An 18,222-nucleotide genomic window follows, 5' to 3' on the forward strand; every position below is an offset into this window, starting at 1 on the left:
AATGGAGAAGAATCAAGCTAAACATATTGGAAATACTATTTATATCAGGACTGAGAGGCACTGAAAAATCATTGCAATAGAAACTCTTTTCAAATAATTAATGTACTTAGCAAAGGATTGGGTACTAGTATAAATAAGATAGGATAACAAAACATAAGGAATGTATTAATTTTACATGATAAGAAATTTCCCATTCATTTTTTCCCTATATTTTGAATTTCAGCATGGGAAATTATATGGTAATTTCAGGTAATTTTTGCTGGATGGATTTTTCAAAATAAAAAATTTGAGGGAATAATAGTTTCCTAGTTCTAAAAGCAACAGATGTACCTGGAGAAAATATGGAAAATACCAAAAATCAAAAAAAAAAAAAAAATCCCATGGTCTGCACAGCCTGACACAACTGGTGGTGGCTGGAGAATTTCCATAAAGAAATTTAGATAAAATAAGTTGGTAGAAGAGGAAATATATTTTTCCTGAAGTGACCTTGCTTTGCAAGTTTAACAAGAAAATCTTGGGGATGCTAATGGAGATTATGAGGGCCTAAGATTTCAATCCCCTGGTGTGGATTGCCCCTTCCCAGGAGAAATGAATGCCGAAGGTAGGCAGAGTCCAATTTCTGATGTTTTATGAGTCTCCTCTCCTGCCTGATTGTCTGGATCAGAGATCTGGCAGGCTGAACACAGAGACCTGAGCCTTCCTTTATAGACAAATGTTTATGGAGGATTAAATTAATAACACAATAGTTCTTAGTTTTAAAATCCCTGTAGTTAATTCTAGGGATTCTTTCCTTATGTAATCTACTGATATAACTAATCCTGAGGCACAATAGAAGGGCTTTATTTGTCCTGTTTGTACCCTGCTGACCTTGTAGGAACATACCTCTTTCCTTGTTTTGCTGGACCCAAGGCGTGTGGCCCGTCTTTCCTTAGTCATATTGTTCACTTTGATTCAGAAATGCAGTAGCCTATTCTATTGACAATTCCGATTCTCTGGGTTGAAATTTTACCCTGCCTCTTAAATCATGCATCTAGGTGTGCTGTATGGGGCTCTGTGTATTGGAATGGCTGCTCTGGCGTCACTCATGGGAACTTTGTTACAGGTAAGAGCTGACCCCCAAAGGTTAAAGTCTTAATCACTAAATTCTTTTTTTTTTTTTTAATGTTCATATGATCATCCTTCTGGACTTTTCTCCAAATATATATCTACACATGGATGTATCAAGGGATAGAGATGACTAAATTATTTAATTAAAAAAATTGAAATTGAACTTTTTATTTTGAGATAACTGCAGATCCACATATAATTGTAATACATAATTCAGAGAGATTGCGTATATCTTTCACTGGGTTTCCCTCAATGGTCACATCTTGCACAAACATCTTGCAATGAGAACTTCTTGATTGGACCACATCACAGCCAGGATGGTGACATTGGTGCAGTGAAGATACAGAACAATTCCATCACCACAAGGACCCCTCCAACAGAGGTCACCTTCACAGCCACACCTACTTCTCTCCTGTCTCACTTCCTCCGTGACCTTTAGTAATCACCATTCTGTCCTCCAGTGCTATAATTTTGTTAGGTCGAGAATGTTGTATAAATTAAATCATATTGTCTGTATCCTCTGAGGTCTTCCTGGTTCTTGGTCTTAAAAGTGAATGTTGATAGAAACCTGGAAATTTTCGTACTATATGATGCGACTTTGGATCTTACAACGTCTATCTCAGCTGTCTTTCTCTGATACCACTTCAGTAGCATGAGGGAGAGTACTGCATCATTGCCACTTGGAGGTAGAAGTCCATGTTCCCCACTTGGCCCAGTTAGCTCTTCAGGGAGGAGCTCGTTGATATGCTGGTGTGTACGCTCCATAAAGCATACGAATGTGGTGGCATTAAGATTAAAGATAGCCATAGGCACTTAAGTGTCTTGCAGGGTGGATACTATGTGTCACTTAACAGTGTAATACAACCTGTCCCTGGGAGTTTCCAGTCCTGGCTCAGGGACTTCCAGCAGACAAGGCTACCTCAGCACAGATGCAACTCTCCTAAACCTTAGGAAAAAAACTTACCCTTGCAAGAGTAGCTTAAACTCCCTTTGTGAAAGAAACACCCAGTAAATGATCCGGACTGAATACAGATAGAAGAAGGGGGAGATGATCTCCCAGACTCTGAGAATGGTCTCTGGATGGACACTCTCCCAATTGGTCTGACCCCTGAGTGTATTTGGCCCATGCCACTGGCTGGCTTTTGCTATCTTTTTTTTTTTTTTTCCCTGCTATCTTGTAAGAGCACTGTAAAACCCTTCATCACCTATGTCTTGTCTTTTCATTATTTAAGTCACAAACAAAAGAGATAATGGGGATCAAGATGTGCATTCTTAACATTCTTATTCAATAGAATCCCAATTGAAAAATAGTGTAAGTGACATATTTCATTTTATCTACCTAAAAGGGTTTTTTAAAAAAAGGCCCAAACTTCAAATTTAGTATTTATACATGAAAAAGAATTAGACTGTGTAAACAGGAAATGTGTATTATGGTGAATTTCACTACTAGTAATAAAGTCCTCAAAAGAAAAAAAAAAGCACTGTAAGAGAGTACTTAAGACCCATCTTTAAGGCAAATTGAATAGAAGGGGAGAACTCGCCCTTGAAGAAGTGGGTTAACTAGGACTACCCACTGGCAATTAGGATGGAATAACTAAGTGAGCAGGTGAGTACTAACACTCATTTCTATGGGAGAATAGAGAAAGAGTAGCTGGGTACTGTCTCTGATCAAGACATCTGTGAAACCCTGTGGAACATTCACAGTGAGTGATTTTTATTCTGCTTTCTGGTCTGTTGCTGCCTCCTGTGCATGCCTTTGCTGTGGAAAGTGCTACCAGGCAAAACCTGCCACTGTTGTTACTAAGACCACTCTGGATCTAGTAAGGGCAGACAGTCTCCAAAGAGGAGGATGGTATTTATGCCAGGAGGATGTCTTGAAGCTGGAGTTATAACACCAGGGTCCACTCTCCAGCCTCCCCAGGCCCATTGCCCATGGAATGAGACCCATCCAGCCATGTGAAATAAGGACAGAGCAATGTCTTTTGGCAATAAAATGTTGAAGGGTGCTCCAAGATTGGCTCATCTCCAACAGACCTCATGAATTCTTCCTGATGATACTTAAGCAGACAGGGCCCATCCACCCACCGACCCAGACAGCTGAGCACCATTTTTTCCATCTACTATAAGGATGACTTCACTGACAACATTGCTGCCTTATACCTGGGAGGGTGGCACAGACCAACCCATCAACCCTGACTACATTGGCACCTGGTAAGGCCTTTACTGGTGTATTTGCCCAGTAGTCTCTTGAGCCTCCTCCACCACTGTTTGCATAGCCTCCAACTCCTAAATAAACAGCTGTTGAGACTGGCAGCCATTTGAGATGGACAAGGCTCAAACTTTGGCTTGGTTTGACCATACCCAAGGTCAAGCATCTTTGATATCACCCATAGCACACACAGTATCTCCAGAGCTTATTGCTTGGTTTCAAGTCCTCTTAATCCTCCTGACTCACTCCCACATGCCATTGCTTTGTAATGAAGCAGTTCCAAGCCTGTTACTACTAGGTCTGTTCAACTCCTTCTACATCCTCATGTGGCCATTTTTCCAAGCCCCAGTGTGCCCACTGCCTTTTCCAGTTCCATGCAGTCTGATGTTTCACATCTAATTGTGCCTTCCCAGACTATTCATTGATCTCTTGGAATTGAAGTTATCGTCATCTTCCTCCATGGGTCATTTTGGTCACCTACCAGGGGCCAACCTTTCAGCTTGCTGGATATGACTTCACTGACCTTCTGCCACTCATGCACACCCTGAAACTACTTTTGAACCACAAACTTCCCTCACCATTGGCGAGTCTGCCCTAAGTCTACAGCTGAACCCCCCCCCTCTCCTTATCTTAATGTTCAGTTAGACACTGAACCTATTCTATGCCCTCTGCTGATAATGCAGTTTGGTTCCTACCAGATTATTCTGAGGATGCCACTGACTCCTCCTCAATGTGCTAACAGCAGATATGTTTGAGACTTGAATGGCCATGGAGTATACTTTCAAGTTTAGGTACTTTCTAAGTTATTGACCTCTTCAGGGTCAGGAGGTGGAATGTAGTACACTATGAGACTTATTGTGGCTTAATAACAACCATAAGCCCACTCAAGTGTCTTGCAGAATTAATACTGTGTGTCAATTAGCACTATGATGCAACCTGGCCTGGGGATTTCCAAGAAACAAAATCCCCTCAGCAAATACAGCTTTTATAAACCTTAGAACAAAGGTTACCGTTGCAAGAATAGCTTCAACTTCCTCTGTGAAAGAAATACCTAGTAACTATACTGAATGCATTTTGTATAAGAAAGAGAGAAGAATCCCCCAGATTCTGAAAATGGTCTCAGGATAGAGAACCTCAAGGTCAATTAATCATCTGACCCTCTAAATATTTCTGTCCCATAATACCAACCTGCTCTCACTACCTAACTTGTAAGAATGCAGCTGGAATGAACGGCTTGAGGTGGTTTCTAAGACTCATCTTTTTTTTTCTTTTTTTTGGTGGGAGGAAGGGTACCAGGGATTGAGCTCAGGGGCACTTGACCACTGAGCAATACAACCAGCCCTATTTTGTATTTTATTTAGAGACAGGGTCTCACTGAGTTAGCATCTCGCATTGCTGAGGCTAGCTTTGAACTTGCAATCCTCCTGTCTCAGCCTCCCGAACCTCATCTTTAATGTATAATGCAGTCAACCTCGGGGAAGCTGGTGAACTAGGACCTTCCAACACCCCAAAACATGATAGGGTAGGGTAGTGTCCACTGAAACCATGAGGGAGGTGGCTTTGTTCCTGCTGACCCTGGTGAAAGTCCTGATTCTCCACTAGGCTTTCTGTGACATTATTTAACATAGGAGCACCCTGTTATAGGCAACCTACTTGGATTTTACTGGTATGGTTGTGGGTGGGGTGACAGTTTATTCTGTGGTGTTTGGATGGATAGCAGCCCTGTTGTCTAATTTTTCTTTTTCTAGGTGATTCCTTTTCTTGTCTTGTGTTTACAGAGGGCAGGATTTTATTTTGTTGGAGTTTTTTTTTTTTTTTTCCTGTACCTAGAGCTCTTTCTGGGTTGGCTGATTTCCTTAGCCCTAAGACTGGGTATATAAAGCAAAAAGAAAACCCAGAGAACTCACCAGGTTGCTTGTCAGGCCCTGAGGTAGCCTGTCTGCCTTTCCTAACCCTTCAGATTCCTTTCATGTTCTTCTTCTTATGTTCAGTTTATGTGTAATGTCCAGGATTTTTAGCTTTATTAGCAAGTGGAATAGAAAAGAATATGTCCACTCTATCTTCTTGGAAGTGAAAAAACCTATATTCATTTTTGTTGTTGTTTTGTTTTAACCTAAGGGTCCCTCCCCTCCTGCAGCATTATTTTTTTGCAGGGAGAGAGTACTGGGGATTGAACTCAGGGACACTTAACCACTGAGTCACATCCCCAGTCCTATTTTGTATTTTATTTAGAGACAGAGCTCACTGAGTTGCTTAGCACCTTGCTTTTGATGAGGCTGGCTTTGAACTCAAAATCCTTCTGCCTCAGCTTCTGGAGCTACTGGGATTATAGGCATGCACCACTGTGTCCAACCTTGTTAGCTTTTTTTTTATGGAGAATTATTTTAGGTTGGAAAGTTCCCTCCTGCTTCTGGAAGTTGTTGGGATGGAGAAGATAGCTGATCTTTGGAATGGTTTCTTGTGAACTTGGTGTGTACTTTGCCATCTTTAGCACATGTGCCCCAGCACTGGTCCCCTGCTCTGCCTAGAGCAACCTTCTTTTCTATCTCAACTGCTTAAGTTCTGTTTATCCTTTAACTTAAACGTTTTTTATTCAAACATACCTTCTCTGTTACCCAGCTAAGTTTTGAGTTTGCTTATGCTAAATGTGACCAGAGTGCTAGCAATTCCTTTATCATCTCCATTATCATGCTTTATTGCAGGTATGTGTTTGACGTTTGTTTTACTAAGTGGTCTGTAATTTCATGAGAGGGAGGATTATATCATTGTAATTCACCATTGTATGGGACATCTGGTGCCTACTGCAGTGCCCAGGAAAAAGTAGACAGTTAGCAAATTCAGCTTGAATGTACCTATTTAGCTATTGGCACATAAATACCCACTTCTCTGATCACCTTGGGTACTTTTTGACTCTATGGGCTCCTCCTCTGGGACTTTTGCACCTCTTAATGATCTAGAAACAAAGGTTAATGATGAGCAAAGTTGGAGCCCTCCAGAATCTTGCTTCAATCCTCAGGCTTGGGTCTGTTCTGATTGGTTGCTGCTTTGAGCATACAAGTTGTCAAAATAGTTTGATCTTGTCCCTTATTATATGAGAAAATGAATTGGTACAGAAGTTCCAGGCCTATCAGCACACCTAACCATAATGAAATAAACTGATTCTGAGTGTGCTTTTCTCCAGCATTACTGCTGTTAGCTCTTATTGCGTTGCCCACTTTTTCCAGTACTTTTGGCTCTGTCCTGATTGTATGCAATGAGATGTTGTGGCAGAACCATTATAACCCCAAGCCAGTTCTTCCTGAATTCATTGCAAACCACCATCTTATTCCTCTATCAGATTCTTATTTAAATATCTGCCTTTATCCTGTCATAACTGGCTTCGTGGGTTGTGTGCAAAAGATGCAAAGATCTTTTGCATCTTCAGCGGAGTCTGTCTCACAGTCTAATGGATTCTGCTGTGAACCCACTCCTGATTGCTTCCTTGAGTCCATATCCCCTCAAACACCACTTCTCTCTCATCAGTTCCCACCCTTCTTTCTCTATCTCACGAGACAGTCTTTAAAATTTGCTTTAATCAAATACTACAGTCCATAACTTTTTAGCATTTCCTTGACTTGGTATTTTCTCTCTTTGATTTAGTCTTTTTTTTTAATTCTCCTTTCCTGTAGACAAACCAAAATGTCCTCAGTTCTTCTTTTTATGCTCTTGTCTATTCTTTATTTCTAATTAATATGTAAAGTTGTACATACTTATGGGGTTTCAATACATGTACACATTATGTAATGTTCAAATGAGGGTAAATATATTTATCCTTTCAAGTATTTACCATTTCTTCTAAGCTTTTTGGAAATATACAGTCCATTGTCATATCATTATCGATAGTCATTCTTTTTCTGTGCCACAGGATGCCAGAACTTATTTTTCCTATAAAACTCTAATTTGGTGCTTACTGACCAACCTTTCCTTATCCTCCCCTCCCCCCTACTCAGAAACACTATTGGGGACATGCATGTCTTGGAAGCTTCAGTTATTTGCATGTCTTCATGCTTCACATTGTCAATCTTTTTCACTCTCGTGGTTTTAGCATCTCTACATCAAAGGAAATGTTAGTTATCCAAGTAGATTTTAAATATATTTCTGCCTCATTTGGTTCATCTTTGTTTTAATCATATTTTTCATTCTAGTCCCATCCCTAGGGAACCGGATGAGGAATGGCACATGAGTTTCCTCCCCATCACTGCTCAACAGCAGTGCTTATCCACAGTCTTGCTTTGAGGAGTATTTTGAGACTATCAGAGCAAAGCGAGCACTGCCCGCCATCAGAACATCGTGTTCTGATGAAGCCAGTTACGACAGGATGATCTGTGACGTGGGCATCCATTCGAGGGCTCCCACTGTCTCGTGACTCTGTCTTCTTGCTTTTTGATGCCTTTTTGGAGGATGCCTGAAGGAAAAGGTGGACAACTGAATTGAGAAGCAGAAGTTTCCAAGTCCCAGTGACCTTTTGCCAATGACAAGGCTGCCGTGAATCCGATTCTGATTTTCAGGAGGGGTTGAATACTTCAGATCCTCATTGTGATGAAATTACTTTGAAACATTTTTGTTTGGATTTGAAGCTGCTAATTGCTAACTTTATATTATTTTTGTAGGCAGCGCTCAGCATATTTGGCATGGTTGGTGGACCACTGTTGGGCTTGTTTTCTTTGGGCATTTTGGTTCCCTTTGCCAACTCAATTGTAAGTATAAAAAATGAATATGTGAAAAGTTTACTTTTCCAACGAAAGAGGCAGTTTTACATCCCATTCTAACCGACCCCCATTATAAATATATGGTTGCTTTGAGATCTGTCATTTGTTACTTGTCTTGGTGACTGAAATTGCTCACTTGACTTTGATGCTTTGATGGAGGGTAGTGAAAGGCTATGCATTGGGACCTTGTGTGTATAAAGCTGAATGGAAACTTCAAGAATCATACAGTGAAAATTTAAGTATCCATGATGTAGCTAAAGGAGAAACAGTTTTCATGCATTTATATTCTTGCCCTTCTTAAGAATTAATGGCTAGGATTTAAGGAAGGAAATCAGTAGGCTTAGACATGAGAGTTTTAAGAACAATAAAACCGAGGATATCTGTGAGTAGTCATAATACAGGAAAGAGAAGTAATAAGATTTTCACCACTTTTACCATGAAGATTATACACCTGATATTTATAACTCTACCATCAAAACATGGTGTCTAGCTCATAAGCAGTGATTATAATTAAGAATATTTATCCAGAAAGAGGTAATATCTCTGTTATCCTACATAGTCATATCTGGGCTTAGAAAATCTAAATTTTATTTGGAATAAATAAAATACACATTATTTCTCTTAAAGCTACTTCTCTGAAAGGAGAAAGTTCACTGGTTCAGTTCTGCTATATGATGAAGTTCAAGAAAAAATAAGAATGTATGTGTAGTTATTGCAGATATTTATAGAGTGATTATTGGACTATGACTCAACATACAGAATTATATTTTCCTTATAAGGCATGGGCAATTGGCAGATATTAATAGGGGCTGTTATTAATTTTAATAAAATTCTCAATGAAGTGTCATGAAAAAGCTAGTTTGGTAGAAATTCACACAATTAAAGAGTATTTTGTCTCAGAAAGTTGAAGCTTTATAAGAGTCTTTGCATTATGAAATGAATAATGGTTTGTTGAGTGTCTGAGAAAAAAAAAAAAGAAAGATCAGCTTTTGGTTCTTGACATTTGTTGCTACCACAAATGTCCTCCAAAAGAGCTGTAGATGATTAGGTCCTATTTGCCTTTTTGAGGAGGAGGTGGGGAGAATAACATACTATTTTTCTTCTTACCATAGGTTATCCGCCTTCCTTTTTTGGAGAGGCTTTATTCCCACCCCCTCTCTCTGTCTTCCAGCACCCTCCCTCATTCAGTGAATATTAATGGGCTGAACACTATCTTGGGAGTAGAGCTCTGGATATTTCTCCCTCATGAGTTTTATAATTTTGTGGATCCTTGATCAAGGGTGTTAGCTATTTATTGCTGTGAACAAAGTGTCTGACAAAAATAACTTAGAGGATGAAAAGTCTATTTTGGCTTACAGTTTCAGGGGTTCAGTCCATGGATGGCTGATTCCATTCCTCTGGGCCAAAGGTGAGGCAAAGCTCCATGGCAGAAATGTGTGGCAGAAGAGCCACTCTGTTCATGGCAGCCAGGAAGCAGAACAGGAAGGGACTGTAGGGCATTTAAACACCCCCAGTGACCTACTTTCTCTAGGTAAGGCCTACCTGCCTAATCACTCATCTAATTCATTCAAACTGGGGTGAACTGATTAGGTTATATTTCTCATAATCTAATTATCTCACCTCTGAATATTTCTGCAGTAACACAGGTGCTTTTAGGGGACACCTTATATCCAAAATATTACATCAAGCCATGTATCCCACTAAAAGTAAGCTAAGTCTGGCCTGTCCACAGATGGCCACCAACTATGCTAACCTCATCTTATTAAAGAAAGATCTGGGCTGGGGATGTGGCTCAAGCGGTAGCGTGCTCGCCTGGCATGCGTGCGGCCCGGGTTCGATCCTCAGCACCACATACAAACAAAGACGTTGTGTCTGCCGATAACTAAAATATATATATATAAATTCTCTCTCTCTCTCTCTAAAAAAAAAAAAAGAAAGAAAGACCTTATGAAAATCCTTGTCCACAACATGGAATCTCCTGATCTGATCAACAACCCTCCCACTCTCCTACCAATACACTGTTCTGTTTCCTACACTGTGATTTCACTTTTATTTTCCCCCTAACTTCAGGTTCTCCTGCCTTTCCTCTCCATGTATCGCCTAATGCTCAGGCCACCCTCATTGATCATGATTTCTAAATTTCACTACAGAGGGAGGGCCTTTCCAGCTCAGGGTTTACTTTTTCCCTATCATTTGGAACCAGGGCTGAAATCATTCAAGAGCTAACAGAACCACTGGATTTCTGGTGAAAAGGGGGTACCTGAGTCTTATAACTTCAGAGGGCACAGCTGACCAAATTCTCCCCTCTCTGTCTCCATTTACCTTTATAAAGTCTTGGTTTTGTTGAAGGCACTATCACAGTCATTTGTAAAAACTGTTTGCTAGCTTCTCCCTAGTTGTCCTACAGCTCAGTTACAATCATGCATGTTGTTAAATGTAAGGATAAACCTGATATGCTTTTTTGCACATGTGGAGTGCCATTTGCTCAGATTAAATGAAATGCTGGTGACAATTACCTTGCAGCCAATTATGTGACTATTTTCATTTTTTGGATATGAGAAAAAGAGAAGGCCAGAGAAGAGTACTGGCCATGGGAATAATGGAAAAAATGAAAGTATGTGACATTTGAAAAGAAAAATGGGTAGGAATTCATGATTGGTTAAAAGTGATATGGAAAAGGGAAGGGGTTACAGAGTCTACAAAGGTCTGGACTGAGGGACCAGGGGCCAATGGAACCCATGACAAAAGGCAGCAATCCTGCGAGGAAGTCGAGTTTTAGAAAGGGAGCTGGTGAATTGGGCTTTGGATCATGTTGAACTTAACTTCTTAATGTTAATTCCCATTTCAAAGCACTCTGTATTTTTCTTTCAAAAGCATTTTCTTTCTCTAGGGAGCACTTTTGGGCCTCTTGGCTGGATTTGCCATTTCCTTATGGGTTGGAATTGGAGCTCAACTTTATCCTCCACTTCCTGAGAGAACTCTGCCATTACCTCTGGAAATCTATGGCTGCAACAGCACGTACAATAGGACAGATTTGATGACAGCCACTGCAATGCCATTTTCTACAAGTGCTTTTCAAGTACACAACATTGAAAGGTACTAAGTTTTAAAATCTGTCTTTAAAATTTAAATGACAAATAGAGAACTCCAGCTGCTTTTTGTCTAGCCTGTAACACTGTGTTTTTTCTGATTCTGAAATGGGTATAGCCCATGTCACTTTCTGGCTGTAACATCTTATTCAGCAATCGCAAAAGAAAAATCGGTATTTTCTTAATTTGTACAACAATTTCTGTCTTACCGAAAGATCTAAAGGAGACTTGAATATTTTTCTAATAACTTTATTTTGTTTATTTTTTTAATTTGGTGCTGAAGGTCAAACCCAGTGCCTCATACATATGAGGCAAGCACTCTACCACTGAGCCACCACCTCAGCCCCAGACTTGAATATTAATTTAAAAATTCTGTTATGGATAAACTCTACCAAACACCAGCTCTATCTGCTTAAAGAATTATCTCTCTTTGAAAAACTTTACAATGAAAAACTCAATTATAAAAAAAATATTGTTTATACATCTTTGAAATAGATCCTTTACTGCTGTGGTTTAGATAGTTGCCCCCCAAAAGCTCATGCACAATAAAGTTTAGAGGTGAAATGATTGGGTTATGAGAGTTTTAACCAATCAGAACATTAATCCTCTGATAGGGATTTAACTGGGTGGTAACTGTAGGCAGGTAGGATGTGGCTGGAGAAGGTGGGTCATTGGAGTGTGCCTTTAGGGTATATATTTTGTCCCTGGTGAGGGCAGAAGTCTTTCTCTGCTTCCTTATAAGATGTCCTGAGCCGCTTTCCTCTGCCACACCCTTCCACCAGGATGTTCTGTCTCACCTCAGACTCAGAGTAATGAAATTGGCCATCTATGGACTGAGACCTCTGAAACCATGAAACCAAATAAACTTTTCCTCTTCTAATTGTTTTTATCAGGTCTTTTGGTCATAGTGGCAAAAAAAGCTGCCTAAAATATCTATTTACTAAAGAAAGATTGTGAATCTTTAACACACTACCAATGAGTTACAGATGTGACCTTCTTGCTGGAGTTTTTAGTTGTGTGTGTGTGTGTGTGTGTGTGTATTTTTTTTTTTTTTTTGGTACCGGAAATTAAACTAAGAGGCACTAGTGAGCCACATCCTGAGCCCTATTTTGTATTTTACTTGGATACAAGGTCTCACTGAGTTGCTTAGCCCCTTGCGGTTGCTGAGGCTGGCTTTGAACTCGCAATCCTCCTGCCTCAGCCTCCTAAGCCGCTGGGTATGTAGTATATTTTTGAGCCTATGAACACTTAATGAAATAATACACACTGTGTCTTATTTGAATAGACAATAATGTGAGGGCTAGAATTTGTAAAACTACAGGCTTAAAGTGCACAAATCTTGTGGATATGTTTGAGGAATGCAAAAATAAGGCCACTGTCCCCAAAGTGTTGCCACAGTGCCAGTTTGCATAAAATAACAATACTAGAGAATCATTGCTTAAGTGTCTAGATAAGGTGTCTTCTTCTTAAAATGGACCCACTCCTGGAAGAAAGAACTTTGTTGTACAGCCATTATTAGCAAAGCCGTTCTTGTCATGGAGGGAATTCAGCTATGAGAATGCTTGCTAATGGGACTACCAGGGGAGTTCAAGGCAGGGAAGCTCTTCATGTATAGAGAGAAAAGGTATTTCCAGAGTCTGGGGCACATTTGGCTGTCAAAATGAGGTGCTATGTGGACAGAGGCAAAAAACTTGGGAGGGAGTCTGGACAAGGATAAAAGCACTAATGGGAGGGGCTGGAAAAGTCACTAGAGTCAGAAAGGGAGGTGAGACTACGGGAAGCTAAAGAGGACATCCTGAATTTCTCTTAGCATTTTCCCCAATTCTGTAAGTATCTCCTTTAGTTTAAAAGTCTAAGGCAGAATGGTCATTTGGATTACTGAAACCAATAAACCAGCCAAGGCTTAATATGTGACTGGTACCATAATAATCACTTTTATATAGAGGAGGAAAAGTTTATTGGGGGCTCATGGTTTCAAAGGTCTCAATCCACAGATGGTCGACTCTATTGCCCTGGGCCAGAGATGAGGCAGAACATCAGGGGGTAAGGGCCCAGTGAAAGAAAACTACTCAGCTCATGGTGAGGGAAGGAAGCAGAGAAAAAGAGGAGAAAAGGGGTTACAGGGAAGATTGCCCTTCTAGGGCACTCCCCCAGCAACCTGCCTCCTCCAGCCATGCCTACCTGCTTACGGTTACCACCCAGTCAGTCCATTCAAATAGAATGGACTGATTAGGTTACAGCTCTCATAACTGAATCATTTCACCTCTGAACATTCCTGCATTAGCACAGTTCGGCGGGGGGGAACCTCATATCCAACCATAACCCCACTAGGTTTTACTACTAGTATTACATAAAATCATTGTGCATGCTAGGCAAGTGCTCTGCAACTGAGCTGCATCCCCAGCCCTACATGAAATCCTCAGATATGCTTTTGCTATCTTTTAGGACTCCACTAATGGATAATTGGTATTCTTTATCATATCTGTACTTCAGCACTCTTGGAACTTTGACAACGATAATTGTGGGGATGCTTATCAGTTTATCAACAGGTAATTATCTTAACATTAGTATTCTTGTATTTGCCTGTGTATCAGTTTTTCCTGTATCTGTTTTATAACTGTTAATGTTATCTTATTGTGATCTTGCTAACAACTAGTTTAATTATTTCTTCCATTTTACTCATGGGAAATTTGAGAGCCCAGACTTGAAATCAAAAGACTATTTGTGTTTGAATTTTGGATCTTTCACTTAGTAGCTGCATGAACCTAGGCAAGTCACATAACTACCTTGAAACTTAGTTTTCTTATGTGCAAAATGAGGATAATAGTTAACCAGGCTACTTCACAGATTGCTATGAGAGAAAACTAAAGTGTTTGAAGAAAACTATATAGTAGCTACTACAAAGATAAGGATTCTGTACATTATTTTTATAGCAACCCTATGCCAGAATCTTTTCATTGTCCCATACCAGTTCTTTGTAAGCTATAAAAAGGTATAAACATGAAGGAATAATAATTATAATCTTTATTCCTAAGCATAGTATAAAAGCTTCCAAAAAATGTTCATAGACTTTAAAAACTACATATGTTTTTTTTTTTTTTTTTTAAATCCAACTGATAATACACAGAGTATAAAATTGCTATGGAGCTTTTATCCTGGAAATTTATTTTGTCTTCATTGTGTGAATTCTCTTGGCTTCCCTCCTATGTTGGGTTTGCTGGTGCTTATATCCCACTAGTTCTAATTCTTATTTACTTCCTTAATTGAATAAGCATAATAGAAGAGGTTTTGGAAACTTTGCATGTCTGAAAAAAACCCACTAAATTGAAAATAATGCACCTGTGTTCTGAGAGGATGTCTTAATTTTCTTGTAGGTTACTGGTCTTCTGTGGCTTGCCAGTGCCACACTACTTCTGACCCTTTGCCTGTGACCCATTTTCATAACTATTGACTTGCCCTCAGCCCTCAGCAAGGCCCTTTTAATCTGAAGACCCATGTCTTCCAGTTTGGGGCATTTTCTCGTCTTATTTCTTTTGTAATTTCTTATCATTTTCTGTTTTCTCTTTCTGGAAACTCCTGTTAGTCAAATGTTTGAGATGGACAATTCCTCTTATTTTCTTGTCTTTTCTCTCGAATTTTCTATCCCTGTGTCTTTTAGGTCTACTGTGTGGATTTTTTTTTTCAATTAATTCCAGTAATTCTCAAAGGTACACTTGTTCCAGTTTTGAGAATAGTCTGTGGGGAATGAGGCAGGCAGGAGGCTATTGCAGTAATCCAGGTGAGACATCACAGTGACTCTGGCTGGGGTAGTAGTTGGAAAGGGATGGACTCCTTAATTCCCCGCATCCCCTTCCACATATACATCCTTAGCACCCAAATTAGGGGAAGCCTGCACTGCCTTCTTTATCAAGGTGTTATAAATACTCTGAAATATTATACTTTGTCCAGATCTGTCTGATGTCTTTGCTTGCTTTATGCTACAAAGCTGCCAATGCTGTGCCACTTTTTAAAACATACTATCGACTGTTATTTTTTGACACCTGGATAGCACTGTCTTTCAAACTTCTGTGACATTGTATTAATTATAAAGTTTGTTACTACCTGTTACTCCTCGATTATTTTAAAGTATTCTCTTTCTTTTCCCAAAGTATTGTGCTTTTTCTAAGTAAAAACCACTAGCACAGTAGGTTTATTCCTTACCTTCTTTGATATTTATTAAGACATATTTTAAACTTTTCTTACTAATTACCGCTATTCAGACCTGGAATAAACGTATCTCTCTTCTTATACTACTTGACCTTGAACTTTAGTCTACCCTCACTTTTAAAAAAGGAAATGGAATATTAGAGTACTCCCTTTGAATATTCCCTCCCCACCTTAAATACATTGATTCTGTACACAGAATCCCTCCCCACCTTAAATACACTGATAACTGTACACAGGTATGTATTTTATTTTAAAAGCTAATACTTTATCCAGGTGAGCAGACATCCAATAATAAAAAAATACCTTCATTAATTTCATAAATGACTTATTCCTACTCAACACCAGCAGTGAGCACCTTGGAAAAACCTGGGAACATATAATTCTAAAATTCCTTAGGAAATATATTTTAAAACATACTGTTCATCAGTTAAATGTGGACAAATATTTTTGTAAATAGCCCACGAACTCTGAAGGCAGTGATTGTCTTACTCATCTCTGTCTCTGCAGCAGCTAGTAGAATCTTATCACATAGTAGGTACTCAGTAATGTTGAATGGATGAATTTAAAGCTCATCTTATCTCCAAAAATACATATTCTCATAATTTAAAGTCTAGTACTTATACAAAAGTGGTGGTTCACACACTTTAAAGGGCATAAAAATTATCTTGGAAACTTGGCAGAAATCAGGATTCAGTGGCCCTGGCAACAGGGGTTCTAATTTGGTCAGTCCAGACTGGAGTCTGGAAATCTGCATACTAAGCACATCTCCTAGATGATTTGGATAGAGATTATTTGAGAACCATAGACAGTTTTTAAATGCATCCTCTTGAGCCATAAATAAAATATCAAATAAAGAATTATTTTTCATGAAGCAAAACCTTAGGGAAGAAGATTTAAATCAAACATCAGTAATTATATCAATTTTCAGTTAATTTTTCAACAGTTCATAATTTCCTGATTTCTTTTTTTTAAAAAAATATTTTTGTAGTTGTCAGTGGACTTTTATTTATTGATACTTGGTGCTGAGAATCGAATGCAGTGCCTCACACATGCTAGGCAAGCGCTCTGCCACTGAGCCACAACCCCAGCCTGTTCCTGCATTTCTTCTCACACATCAGTATTTGTAGCCATAAAATTGGGGAAAGGCAGCTCTGCTAGCTCAAGCAGAGACAGATGGTTTGATATTTTATTGGTGGATCATGAAGGATACTTGTAAGCCAGTTTTTCTGTCAGAATAGGAGCAGATGACTCTCTTGTTGAGCACTAGCTGAAGCAGTTGCCTTAATTTTAAGAGCTAGTTATAATTTTTTTCTCTCTCCCTCTTTCCCTCCCTCTCTCTTACCCTCTTACCTTACAAGGCTCGTATTTATCATAGTGAGAGACTGAAGGGGAATGGTGGGCTAAATCTTCAGCATGGTTTGAAAGTTTCTTTTTCTCTTCATGTTTTTTATGAGTCCACAGAGTTGAATGTATATAAATTAAATGCCTGTATGATGGGATGTCAACATGTAGTTATAGGTATCATTTTAGCAATGTAATCATATTTTTTGTTTTCCCTCCAGGGGGAAGAAAACAGAACTTAGACCCCAGATTCTTACTAACCAAACAGGACTTTTTATCCAATTTTGATATTTTTAAAAAAGTAAGTTGACTTTCATTTACCTTAAATTAGAAAACTGGGCTTTATCCCCTGAACAGAACACTAGTTCTCAGCTTTTTTTTTTTTTTTAACAGAAATGGACAGGGAAGGTATTTATCTTATCCTCTGACAATTCTGTGTGTCTGTGTCATTGTATCATCTGCTGGTTTATATCTGTTGTACATCTCTCCCTCAGTAGATTACAAAGCTGGTTTACAGAAATAGAAACCGTAGTAACAATGATTTGTCATTGAACAAATGAAGTTTCTTGTTTTCCTAATCACCATGTTAACATTTTCTTTTAGAAGCAGCATGATATAAGCTATAAATCTCATCCAGTGGAGGATCTTGGAACTGATAATCCTGCCTTCAACCATATTGAATTGAATTTCACAGATCAGAGGGGCAAGGTCAATGGGACTCGCTTGTGAAACACCTCCAAAGCAAGATGATTTTAAATGATGCCTCGATTCTATGTTTTCTAGGATATTTAGATCAGATTTAGATCTATCTGTCTTTCTTTTGTCTGTCATGTTATGGGGCAATACATTTTTTTTAAAGAGAAGTCCTAACTTTCTTCTCTTTCCATACTGATTCATTGATGCTACTCTGGAGTCAAGAGTTTCAGCATCAGCATTTCTCACTTTTATTTCAATGAAGATACTGTTGTGAAAGTTATGACTACATATAGGCTGGAAGGCTAATACACACATGTACCTGTGATACTTGTTGGCCAAAGGCATGTTTTTTGGGCATTATTGGGCAATATTTTCCGTGCCTTTAGTGCTAGCATGTAAGCTTTGTATTCACCAAAGTCGTAATTAATATTGAAAAGAACTATTCTCCCTTCTACCACTCTATTTGTAGAGAGCAATGAAGTGATAAATCTGTCTTGTCCAAATCTTTGCTTTTTATCCTGGTTCAGCCCAGAGCTCATAGTAGCTTTGGAACTGATTTTGGCTCAGGAAGGTGATCAAGAAGTGACCTGTCTGGGACAGAACAGGGACCCAGTGATCAAGGTCTTCTTGCATCTATTCTTGTGCCTTTGGGTTTCTTTCTGAGATTCTTGGCCATTGGCTACTTCTCTCTATTGCTTTTCTTAAACTATAGCTCTTGGATTCTGAACCTCTGACTGTGATTTTGTTGGTGGCGTCACTGGTGCCTGCCTTCCTGGATTCCTGTTGGGTCTATTGCCCTGGGCTTGGATTATCTTGAGACACCTAA

General features: G+C 39.2%; 1 protein-coding gene across 1 annotated transcript in view; it reads left to right on the forward strand.

The window, feature by feature from the left end:
• Slc5a8 (solute carrier family 5 member 8) overlaps positions 1-17,429 on the forward strand; it is a 44,175-nt gene extending 26,746 nt beyond the window's left edge. Inside the window, exons 10-15 of the mRNA XM_027929210.2 lie at positions 1,035-1,102; positions 7,966-8,052; positions 10,955-11,160; positions 13,599-13,702; positions 16,922-17,001; positions 17,304-17,429. Coding sequence (XP_027785011.2) covers positions 1,035-1,102; positions 7,966-8,052; positions 10,955-11,160; positions 13,599-13,702; positions 16,922-17,001; positions 17,304-17,429 — 671 coding nt within the window. The remainder of the gene's footprint in view (positions 1-1,034; positions 1,103-7,965; positions 8,053-10,954; positions 11,161-13,598; positions 13,703-16,921; positions 17,002-17,303) is intronic.
• The last annotated feature ends 793 nt before the right edge of the window (positions 17,430-18,222 follow it).

Source organism: Marmota flaviventris, chromosome 3, assembly GCF_047511675.1.
Source record: "Marmota flaviventris isolate mMarFla1 chromosome 3, mMarFla1.hap1, whole genome shotgun sequence".
NCBI classification, from domain to species: domain Eukaryota; kingdom Metazoa; phylum Chordata; class Mammalia; order Rodentia; family Sciuridae; genus Marmota; species Marmota flaviventris.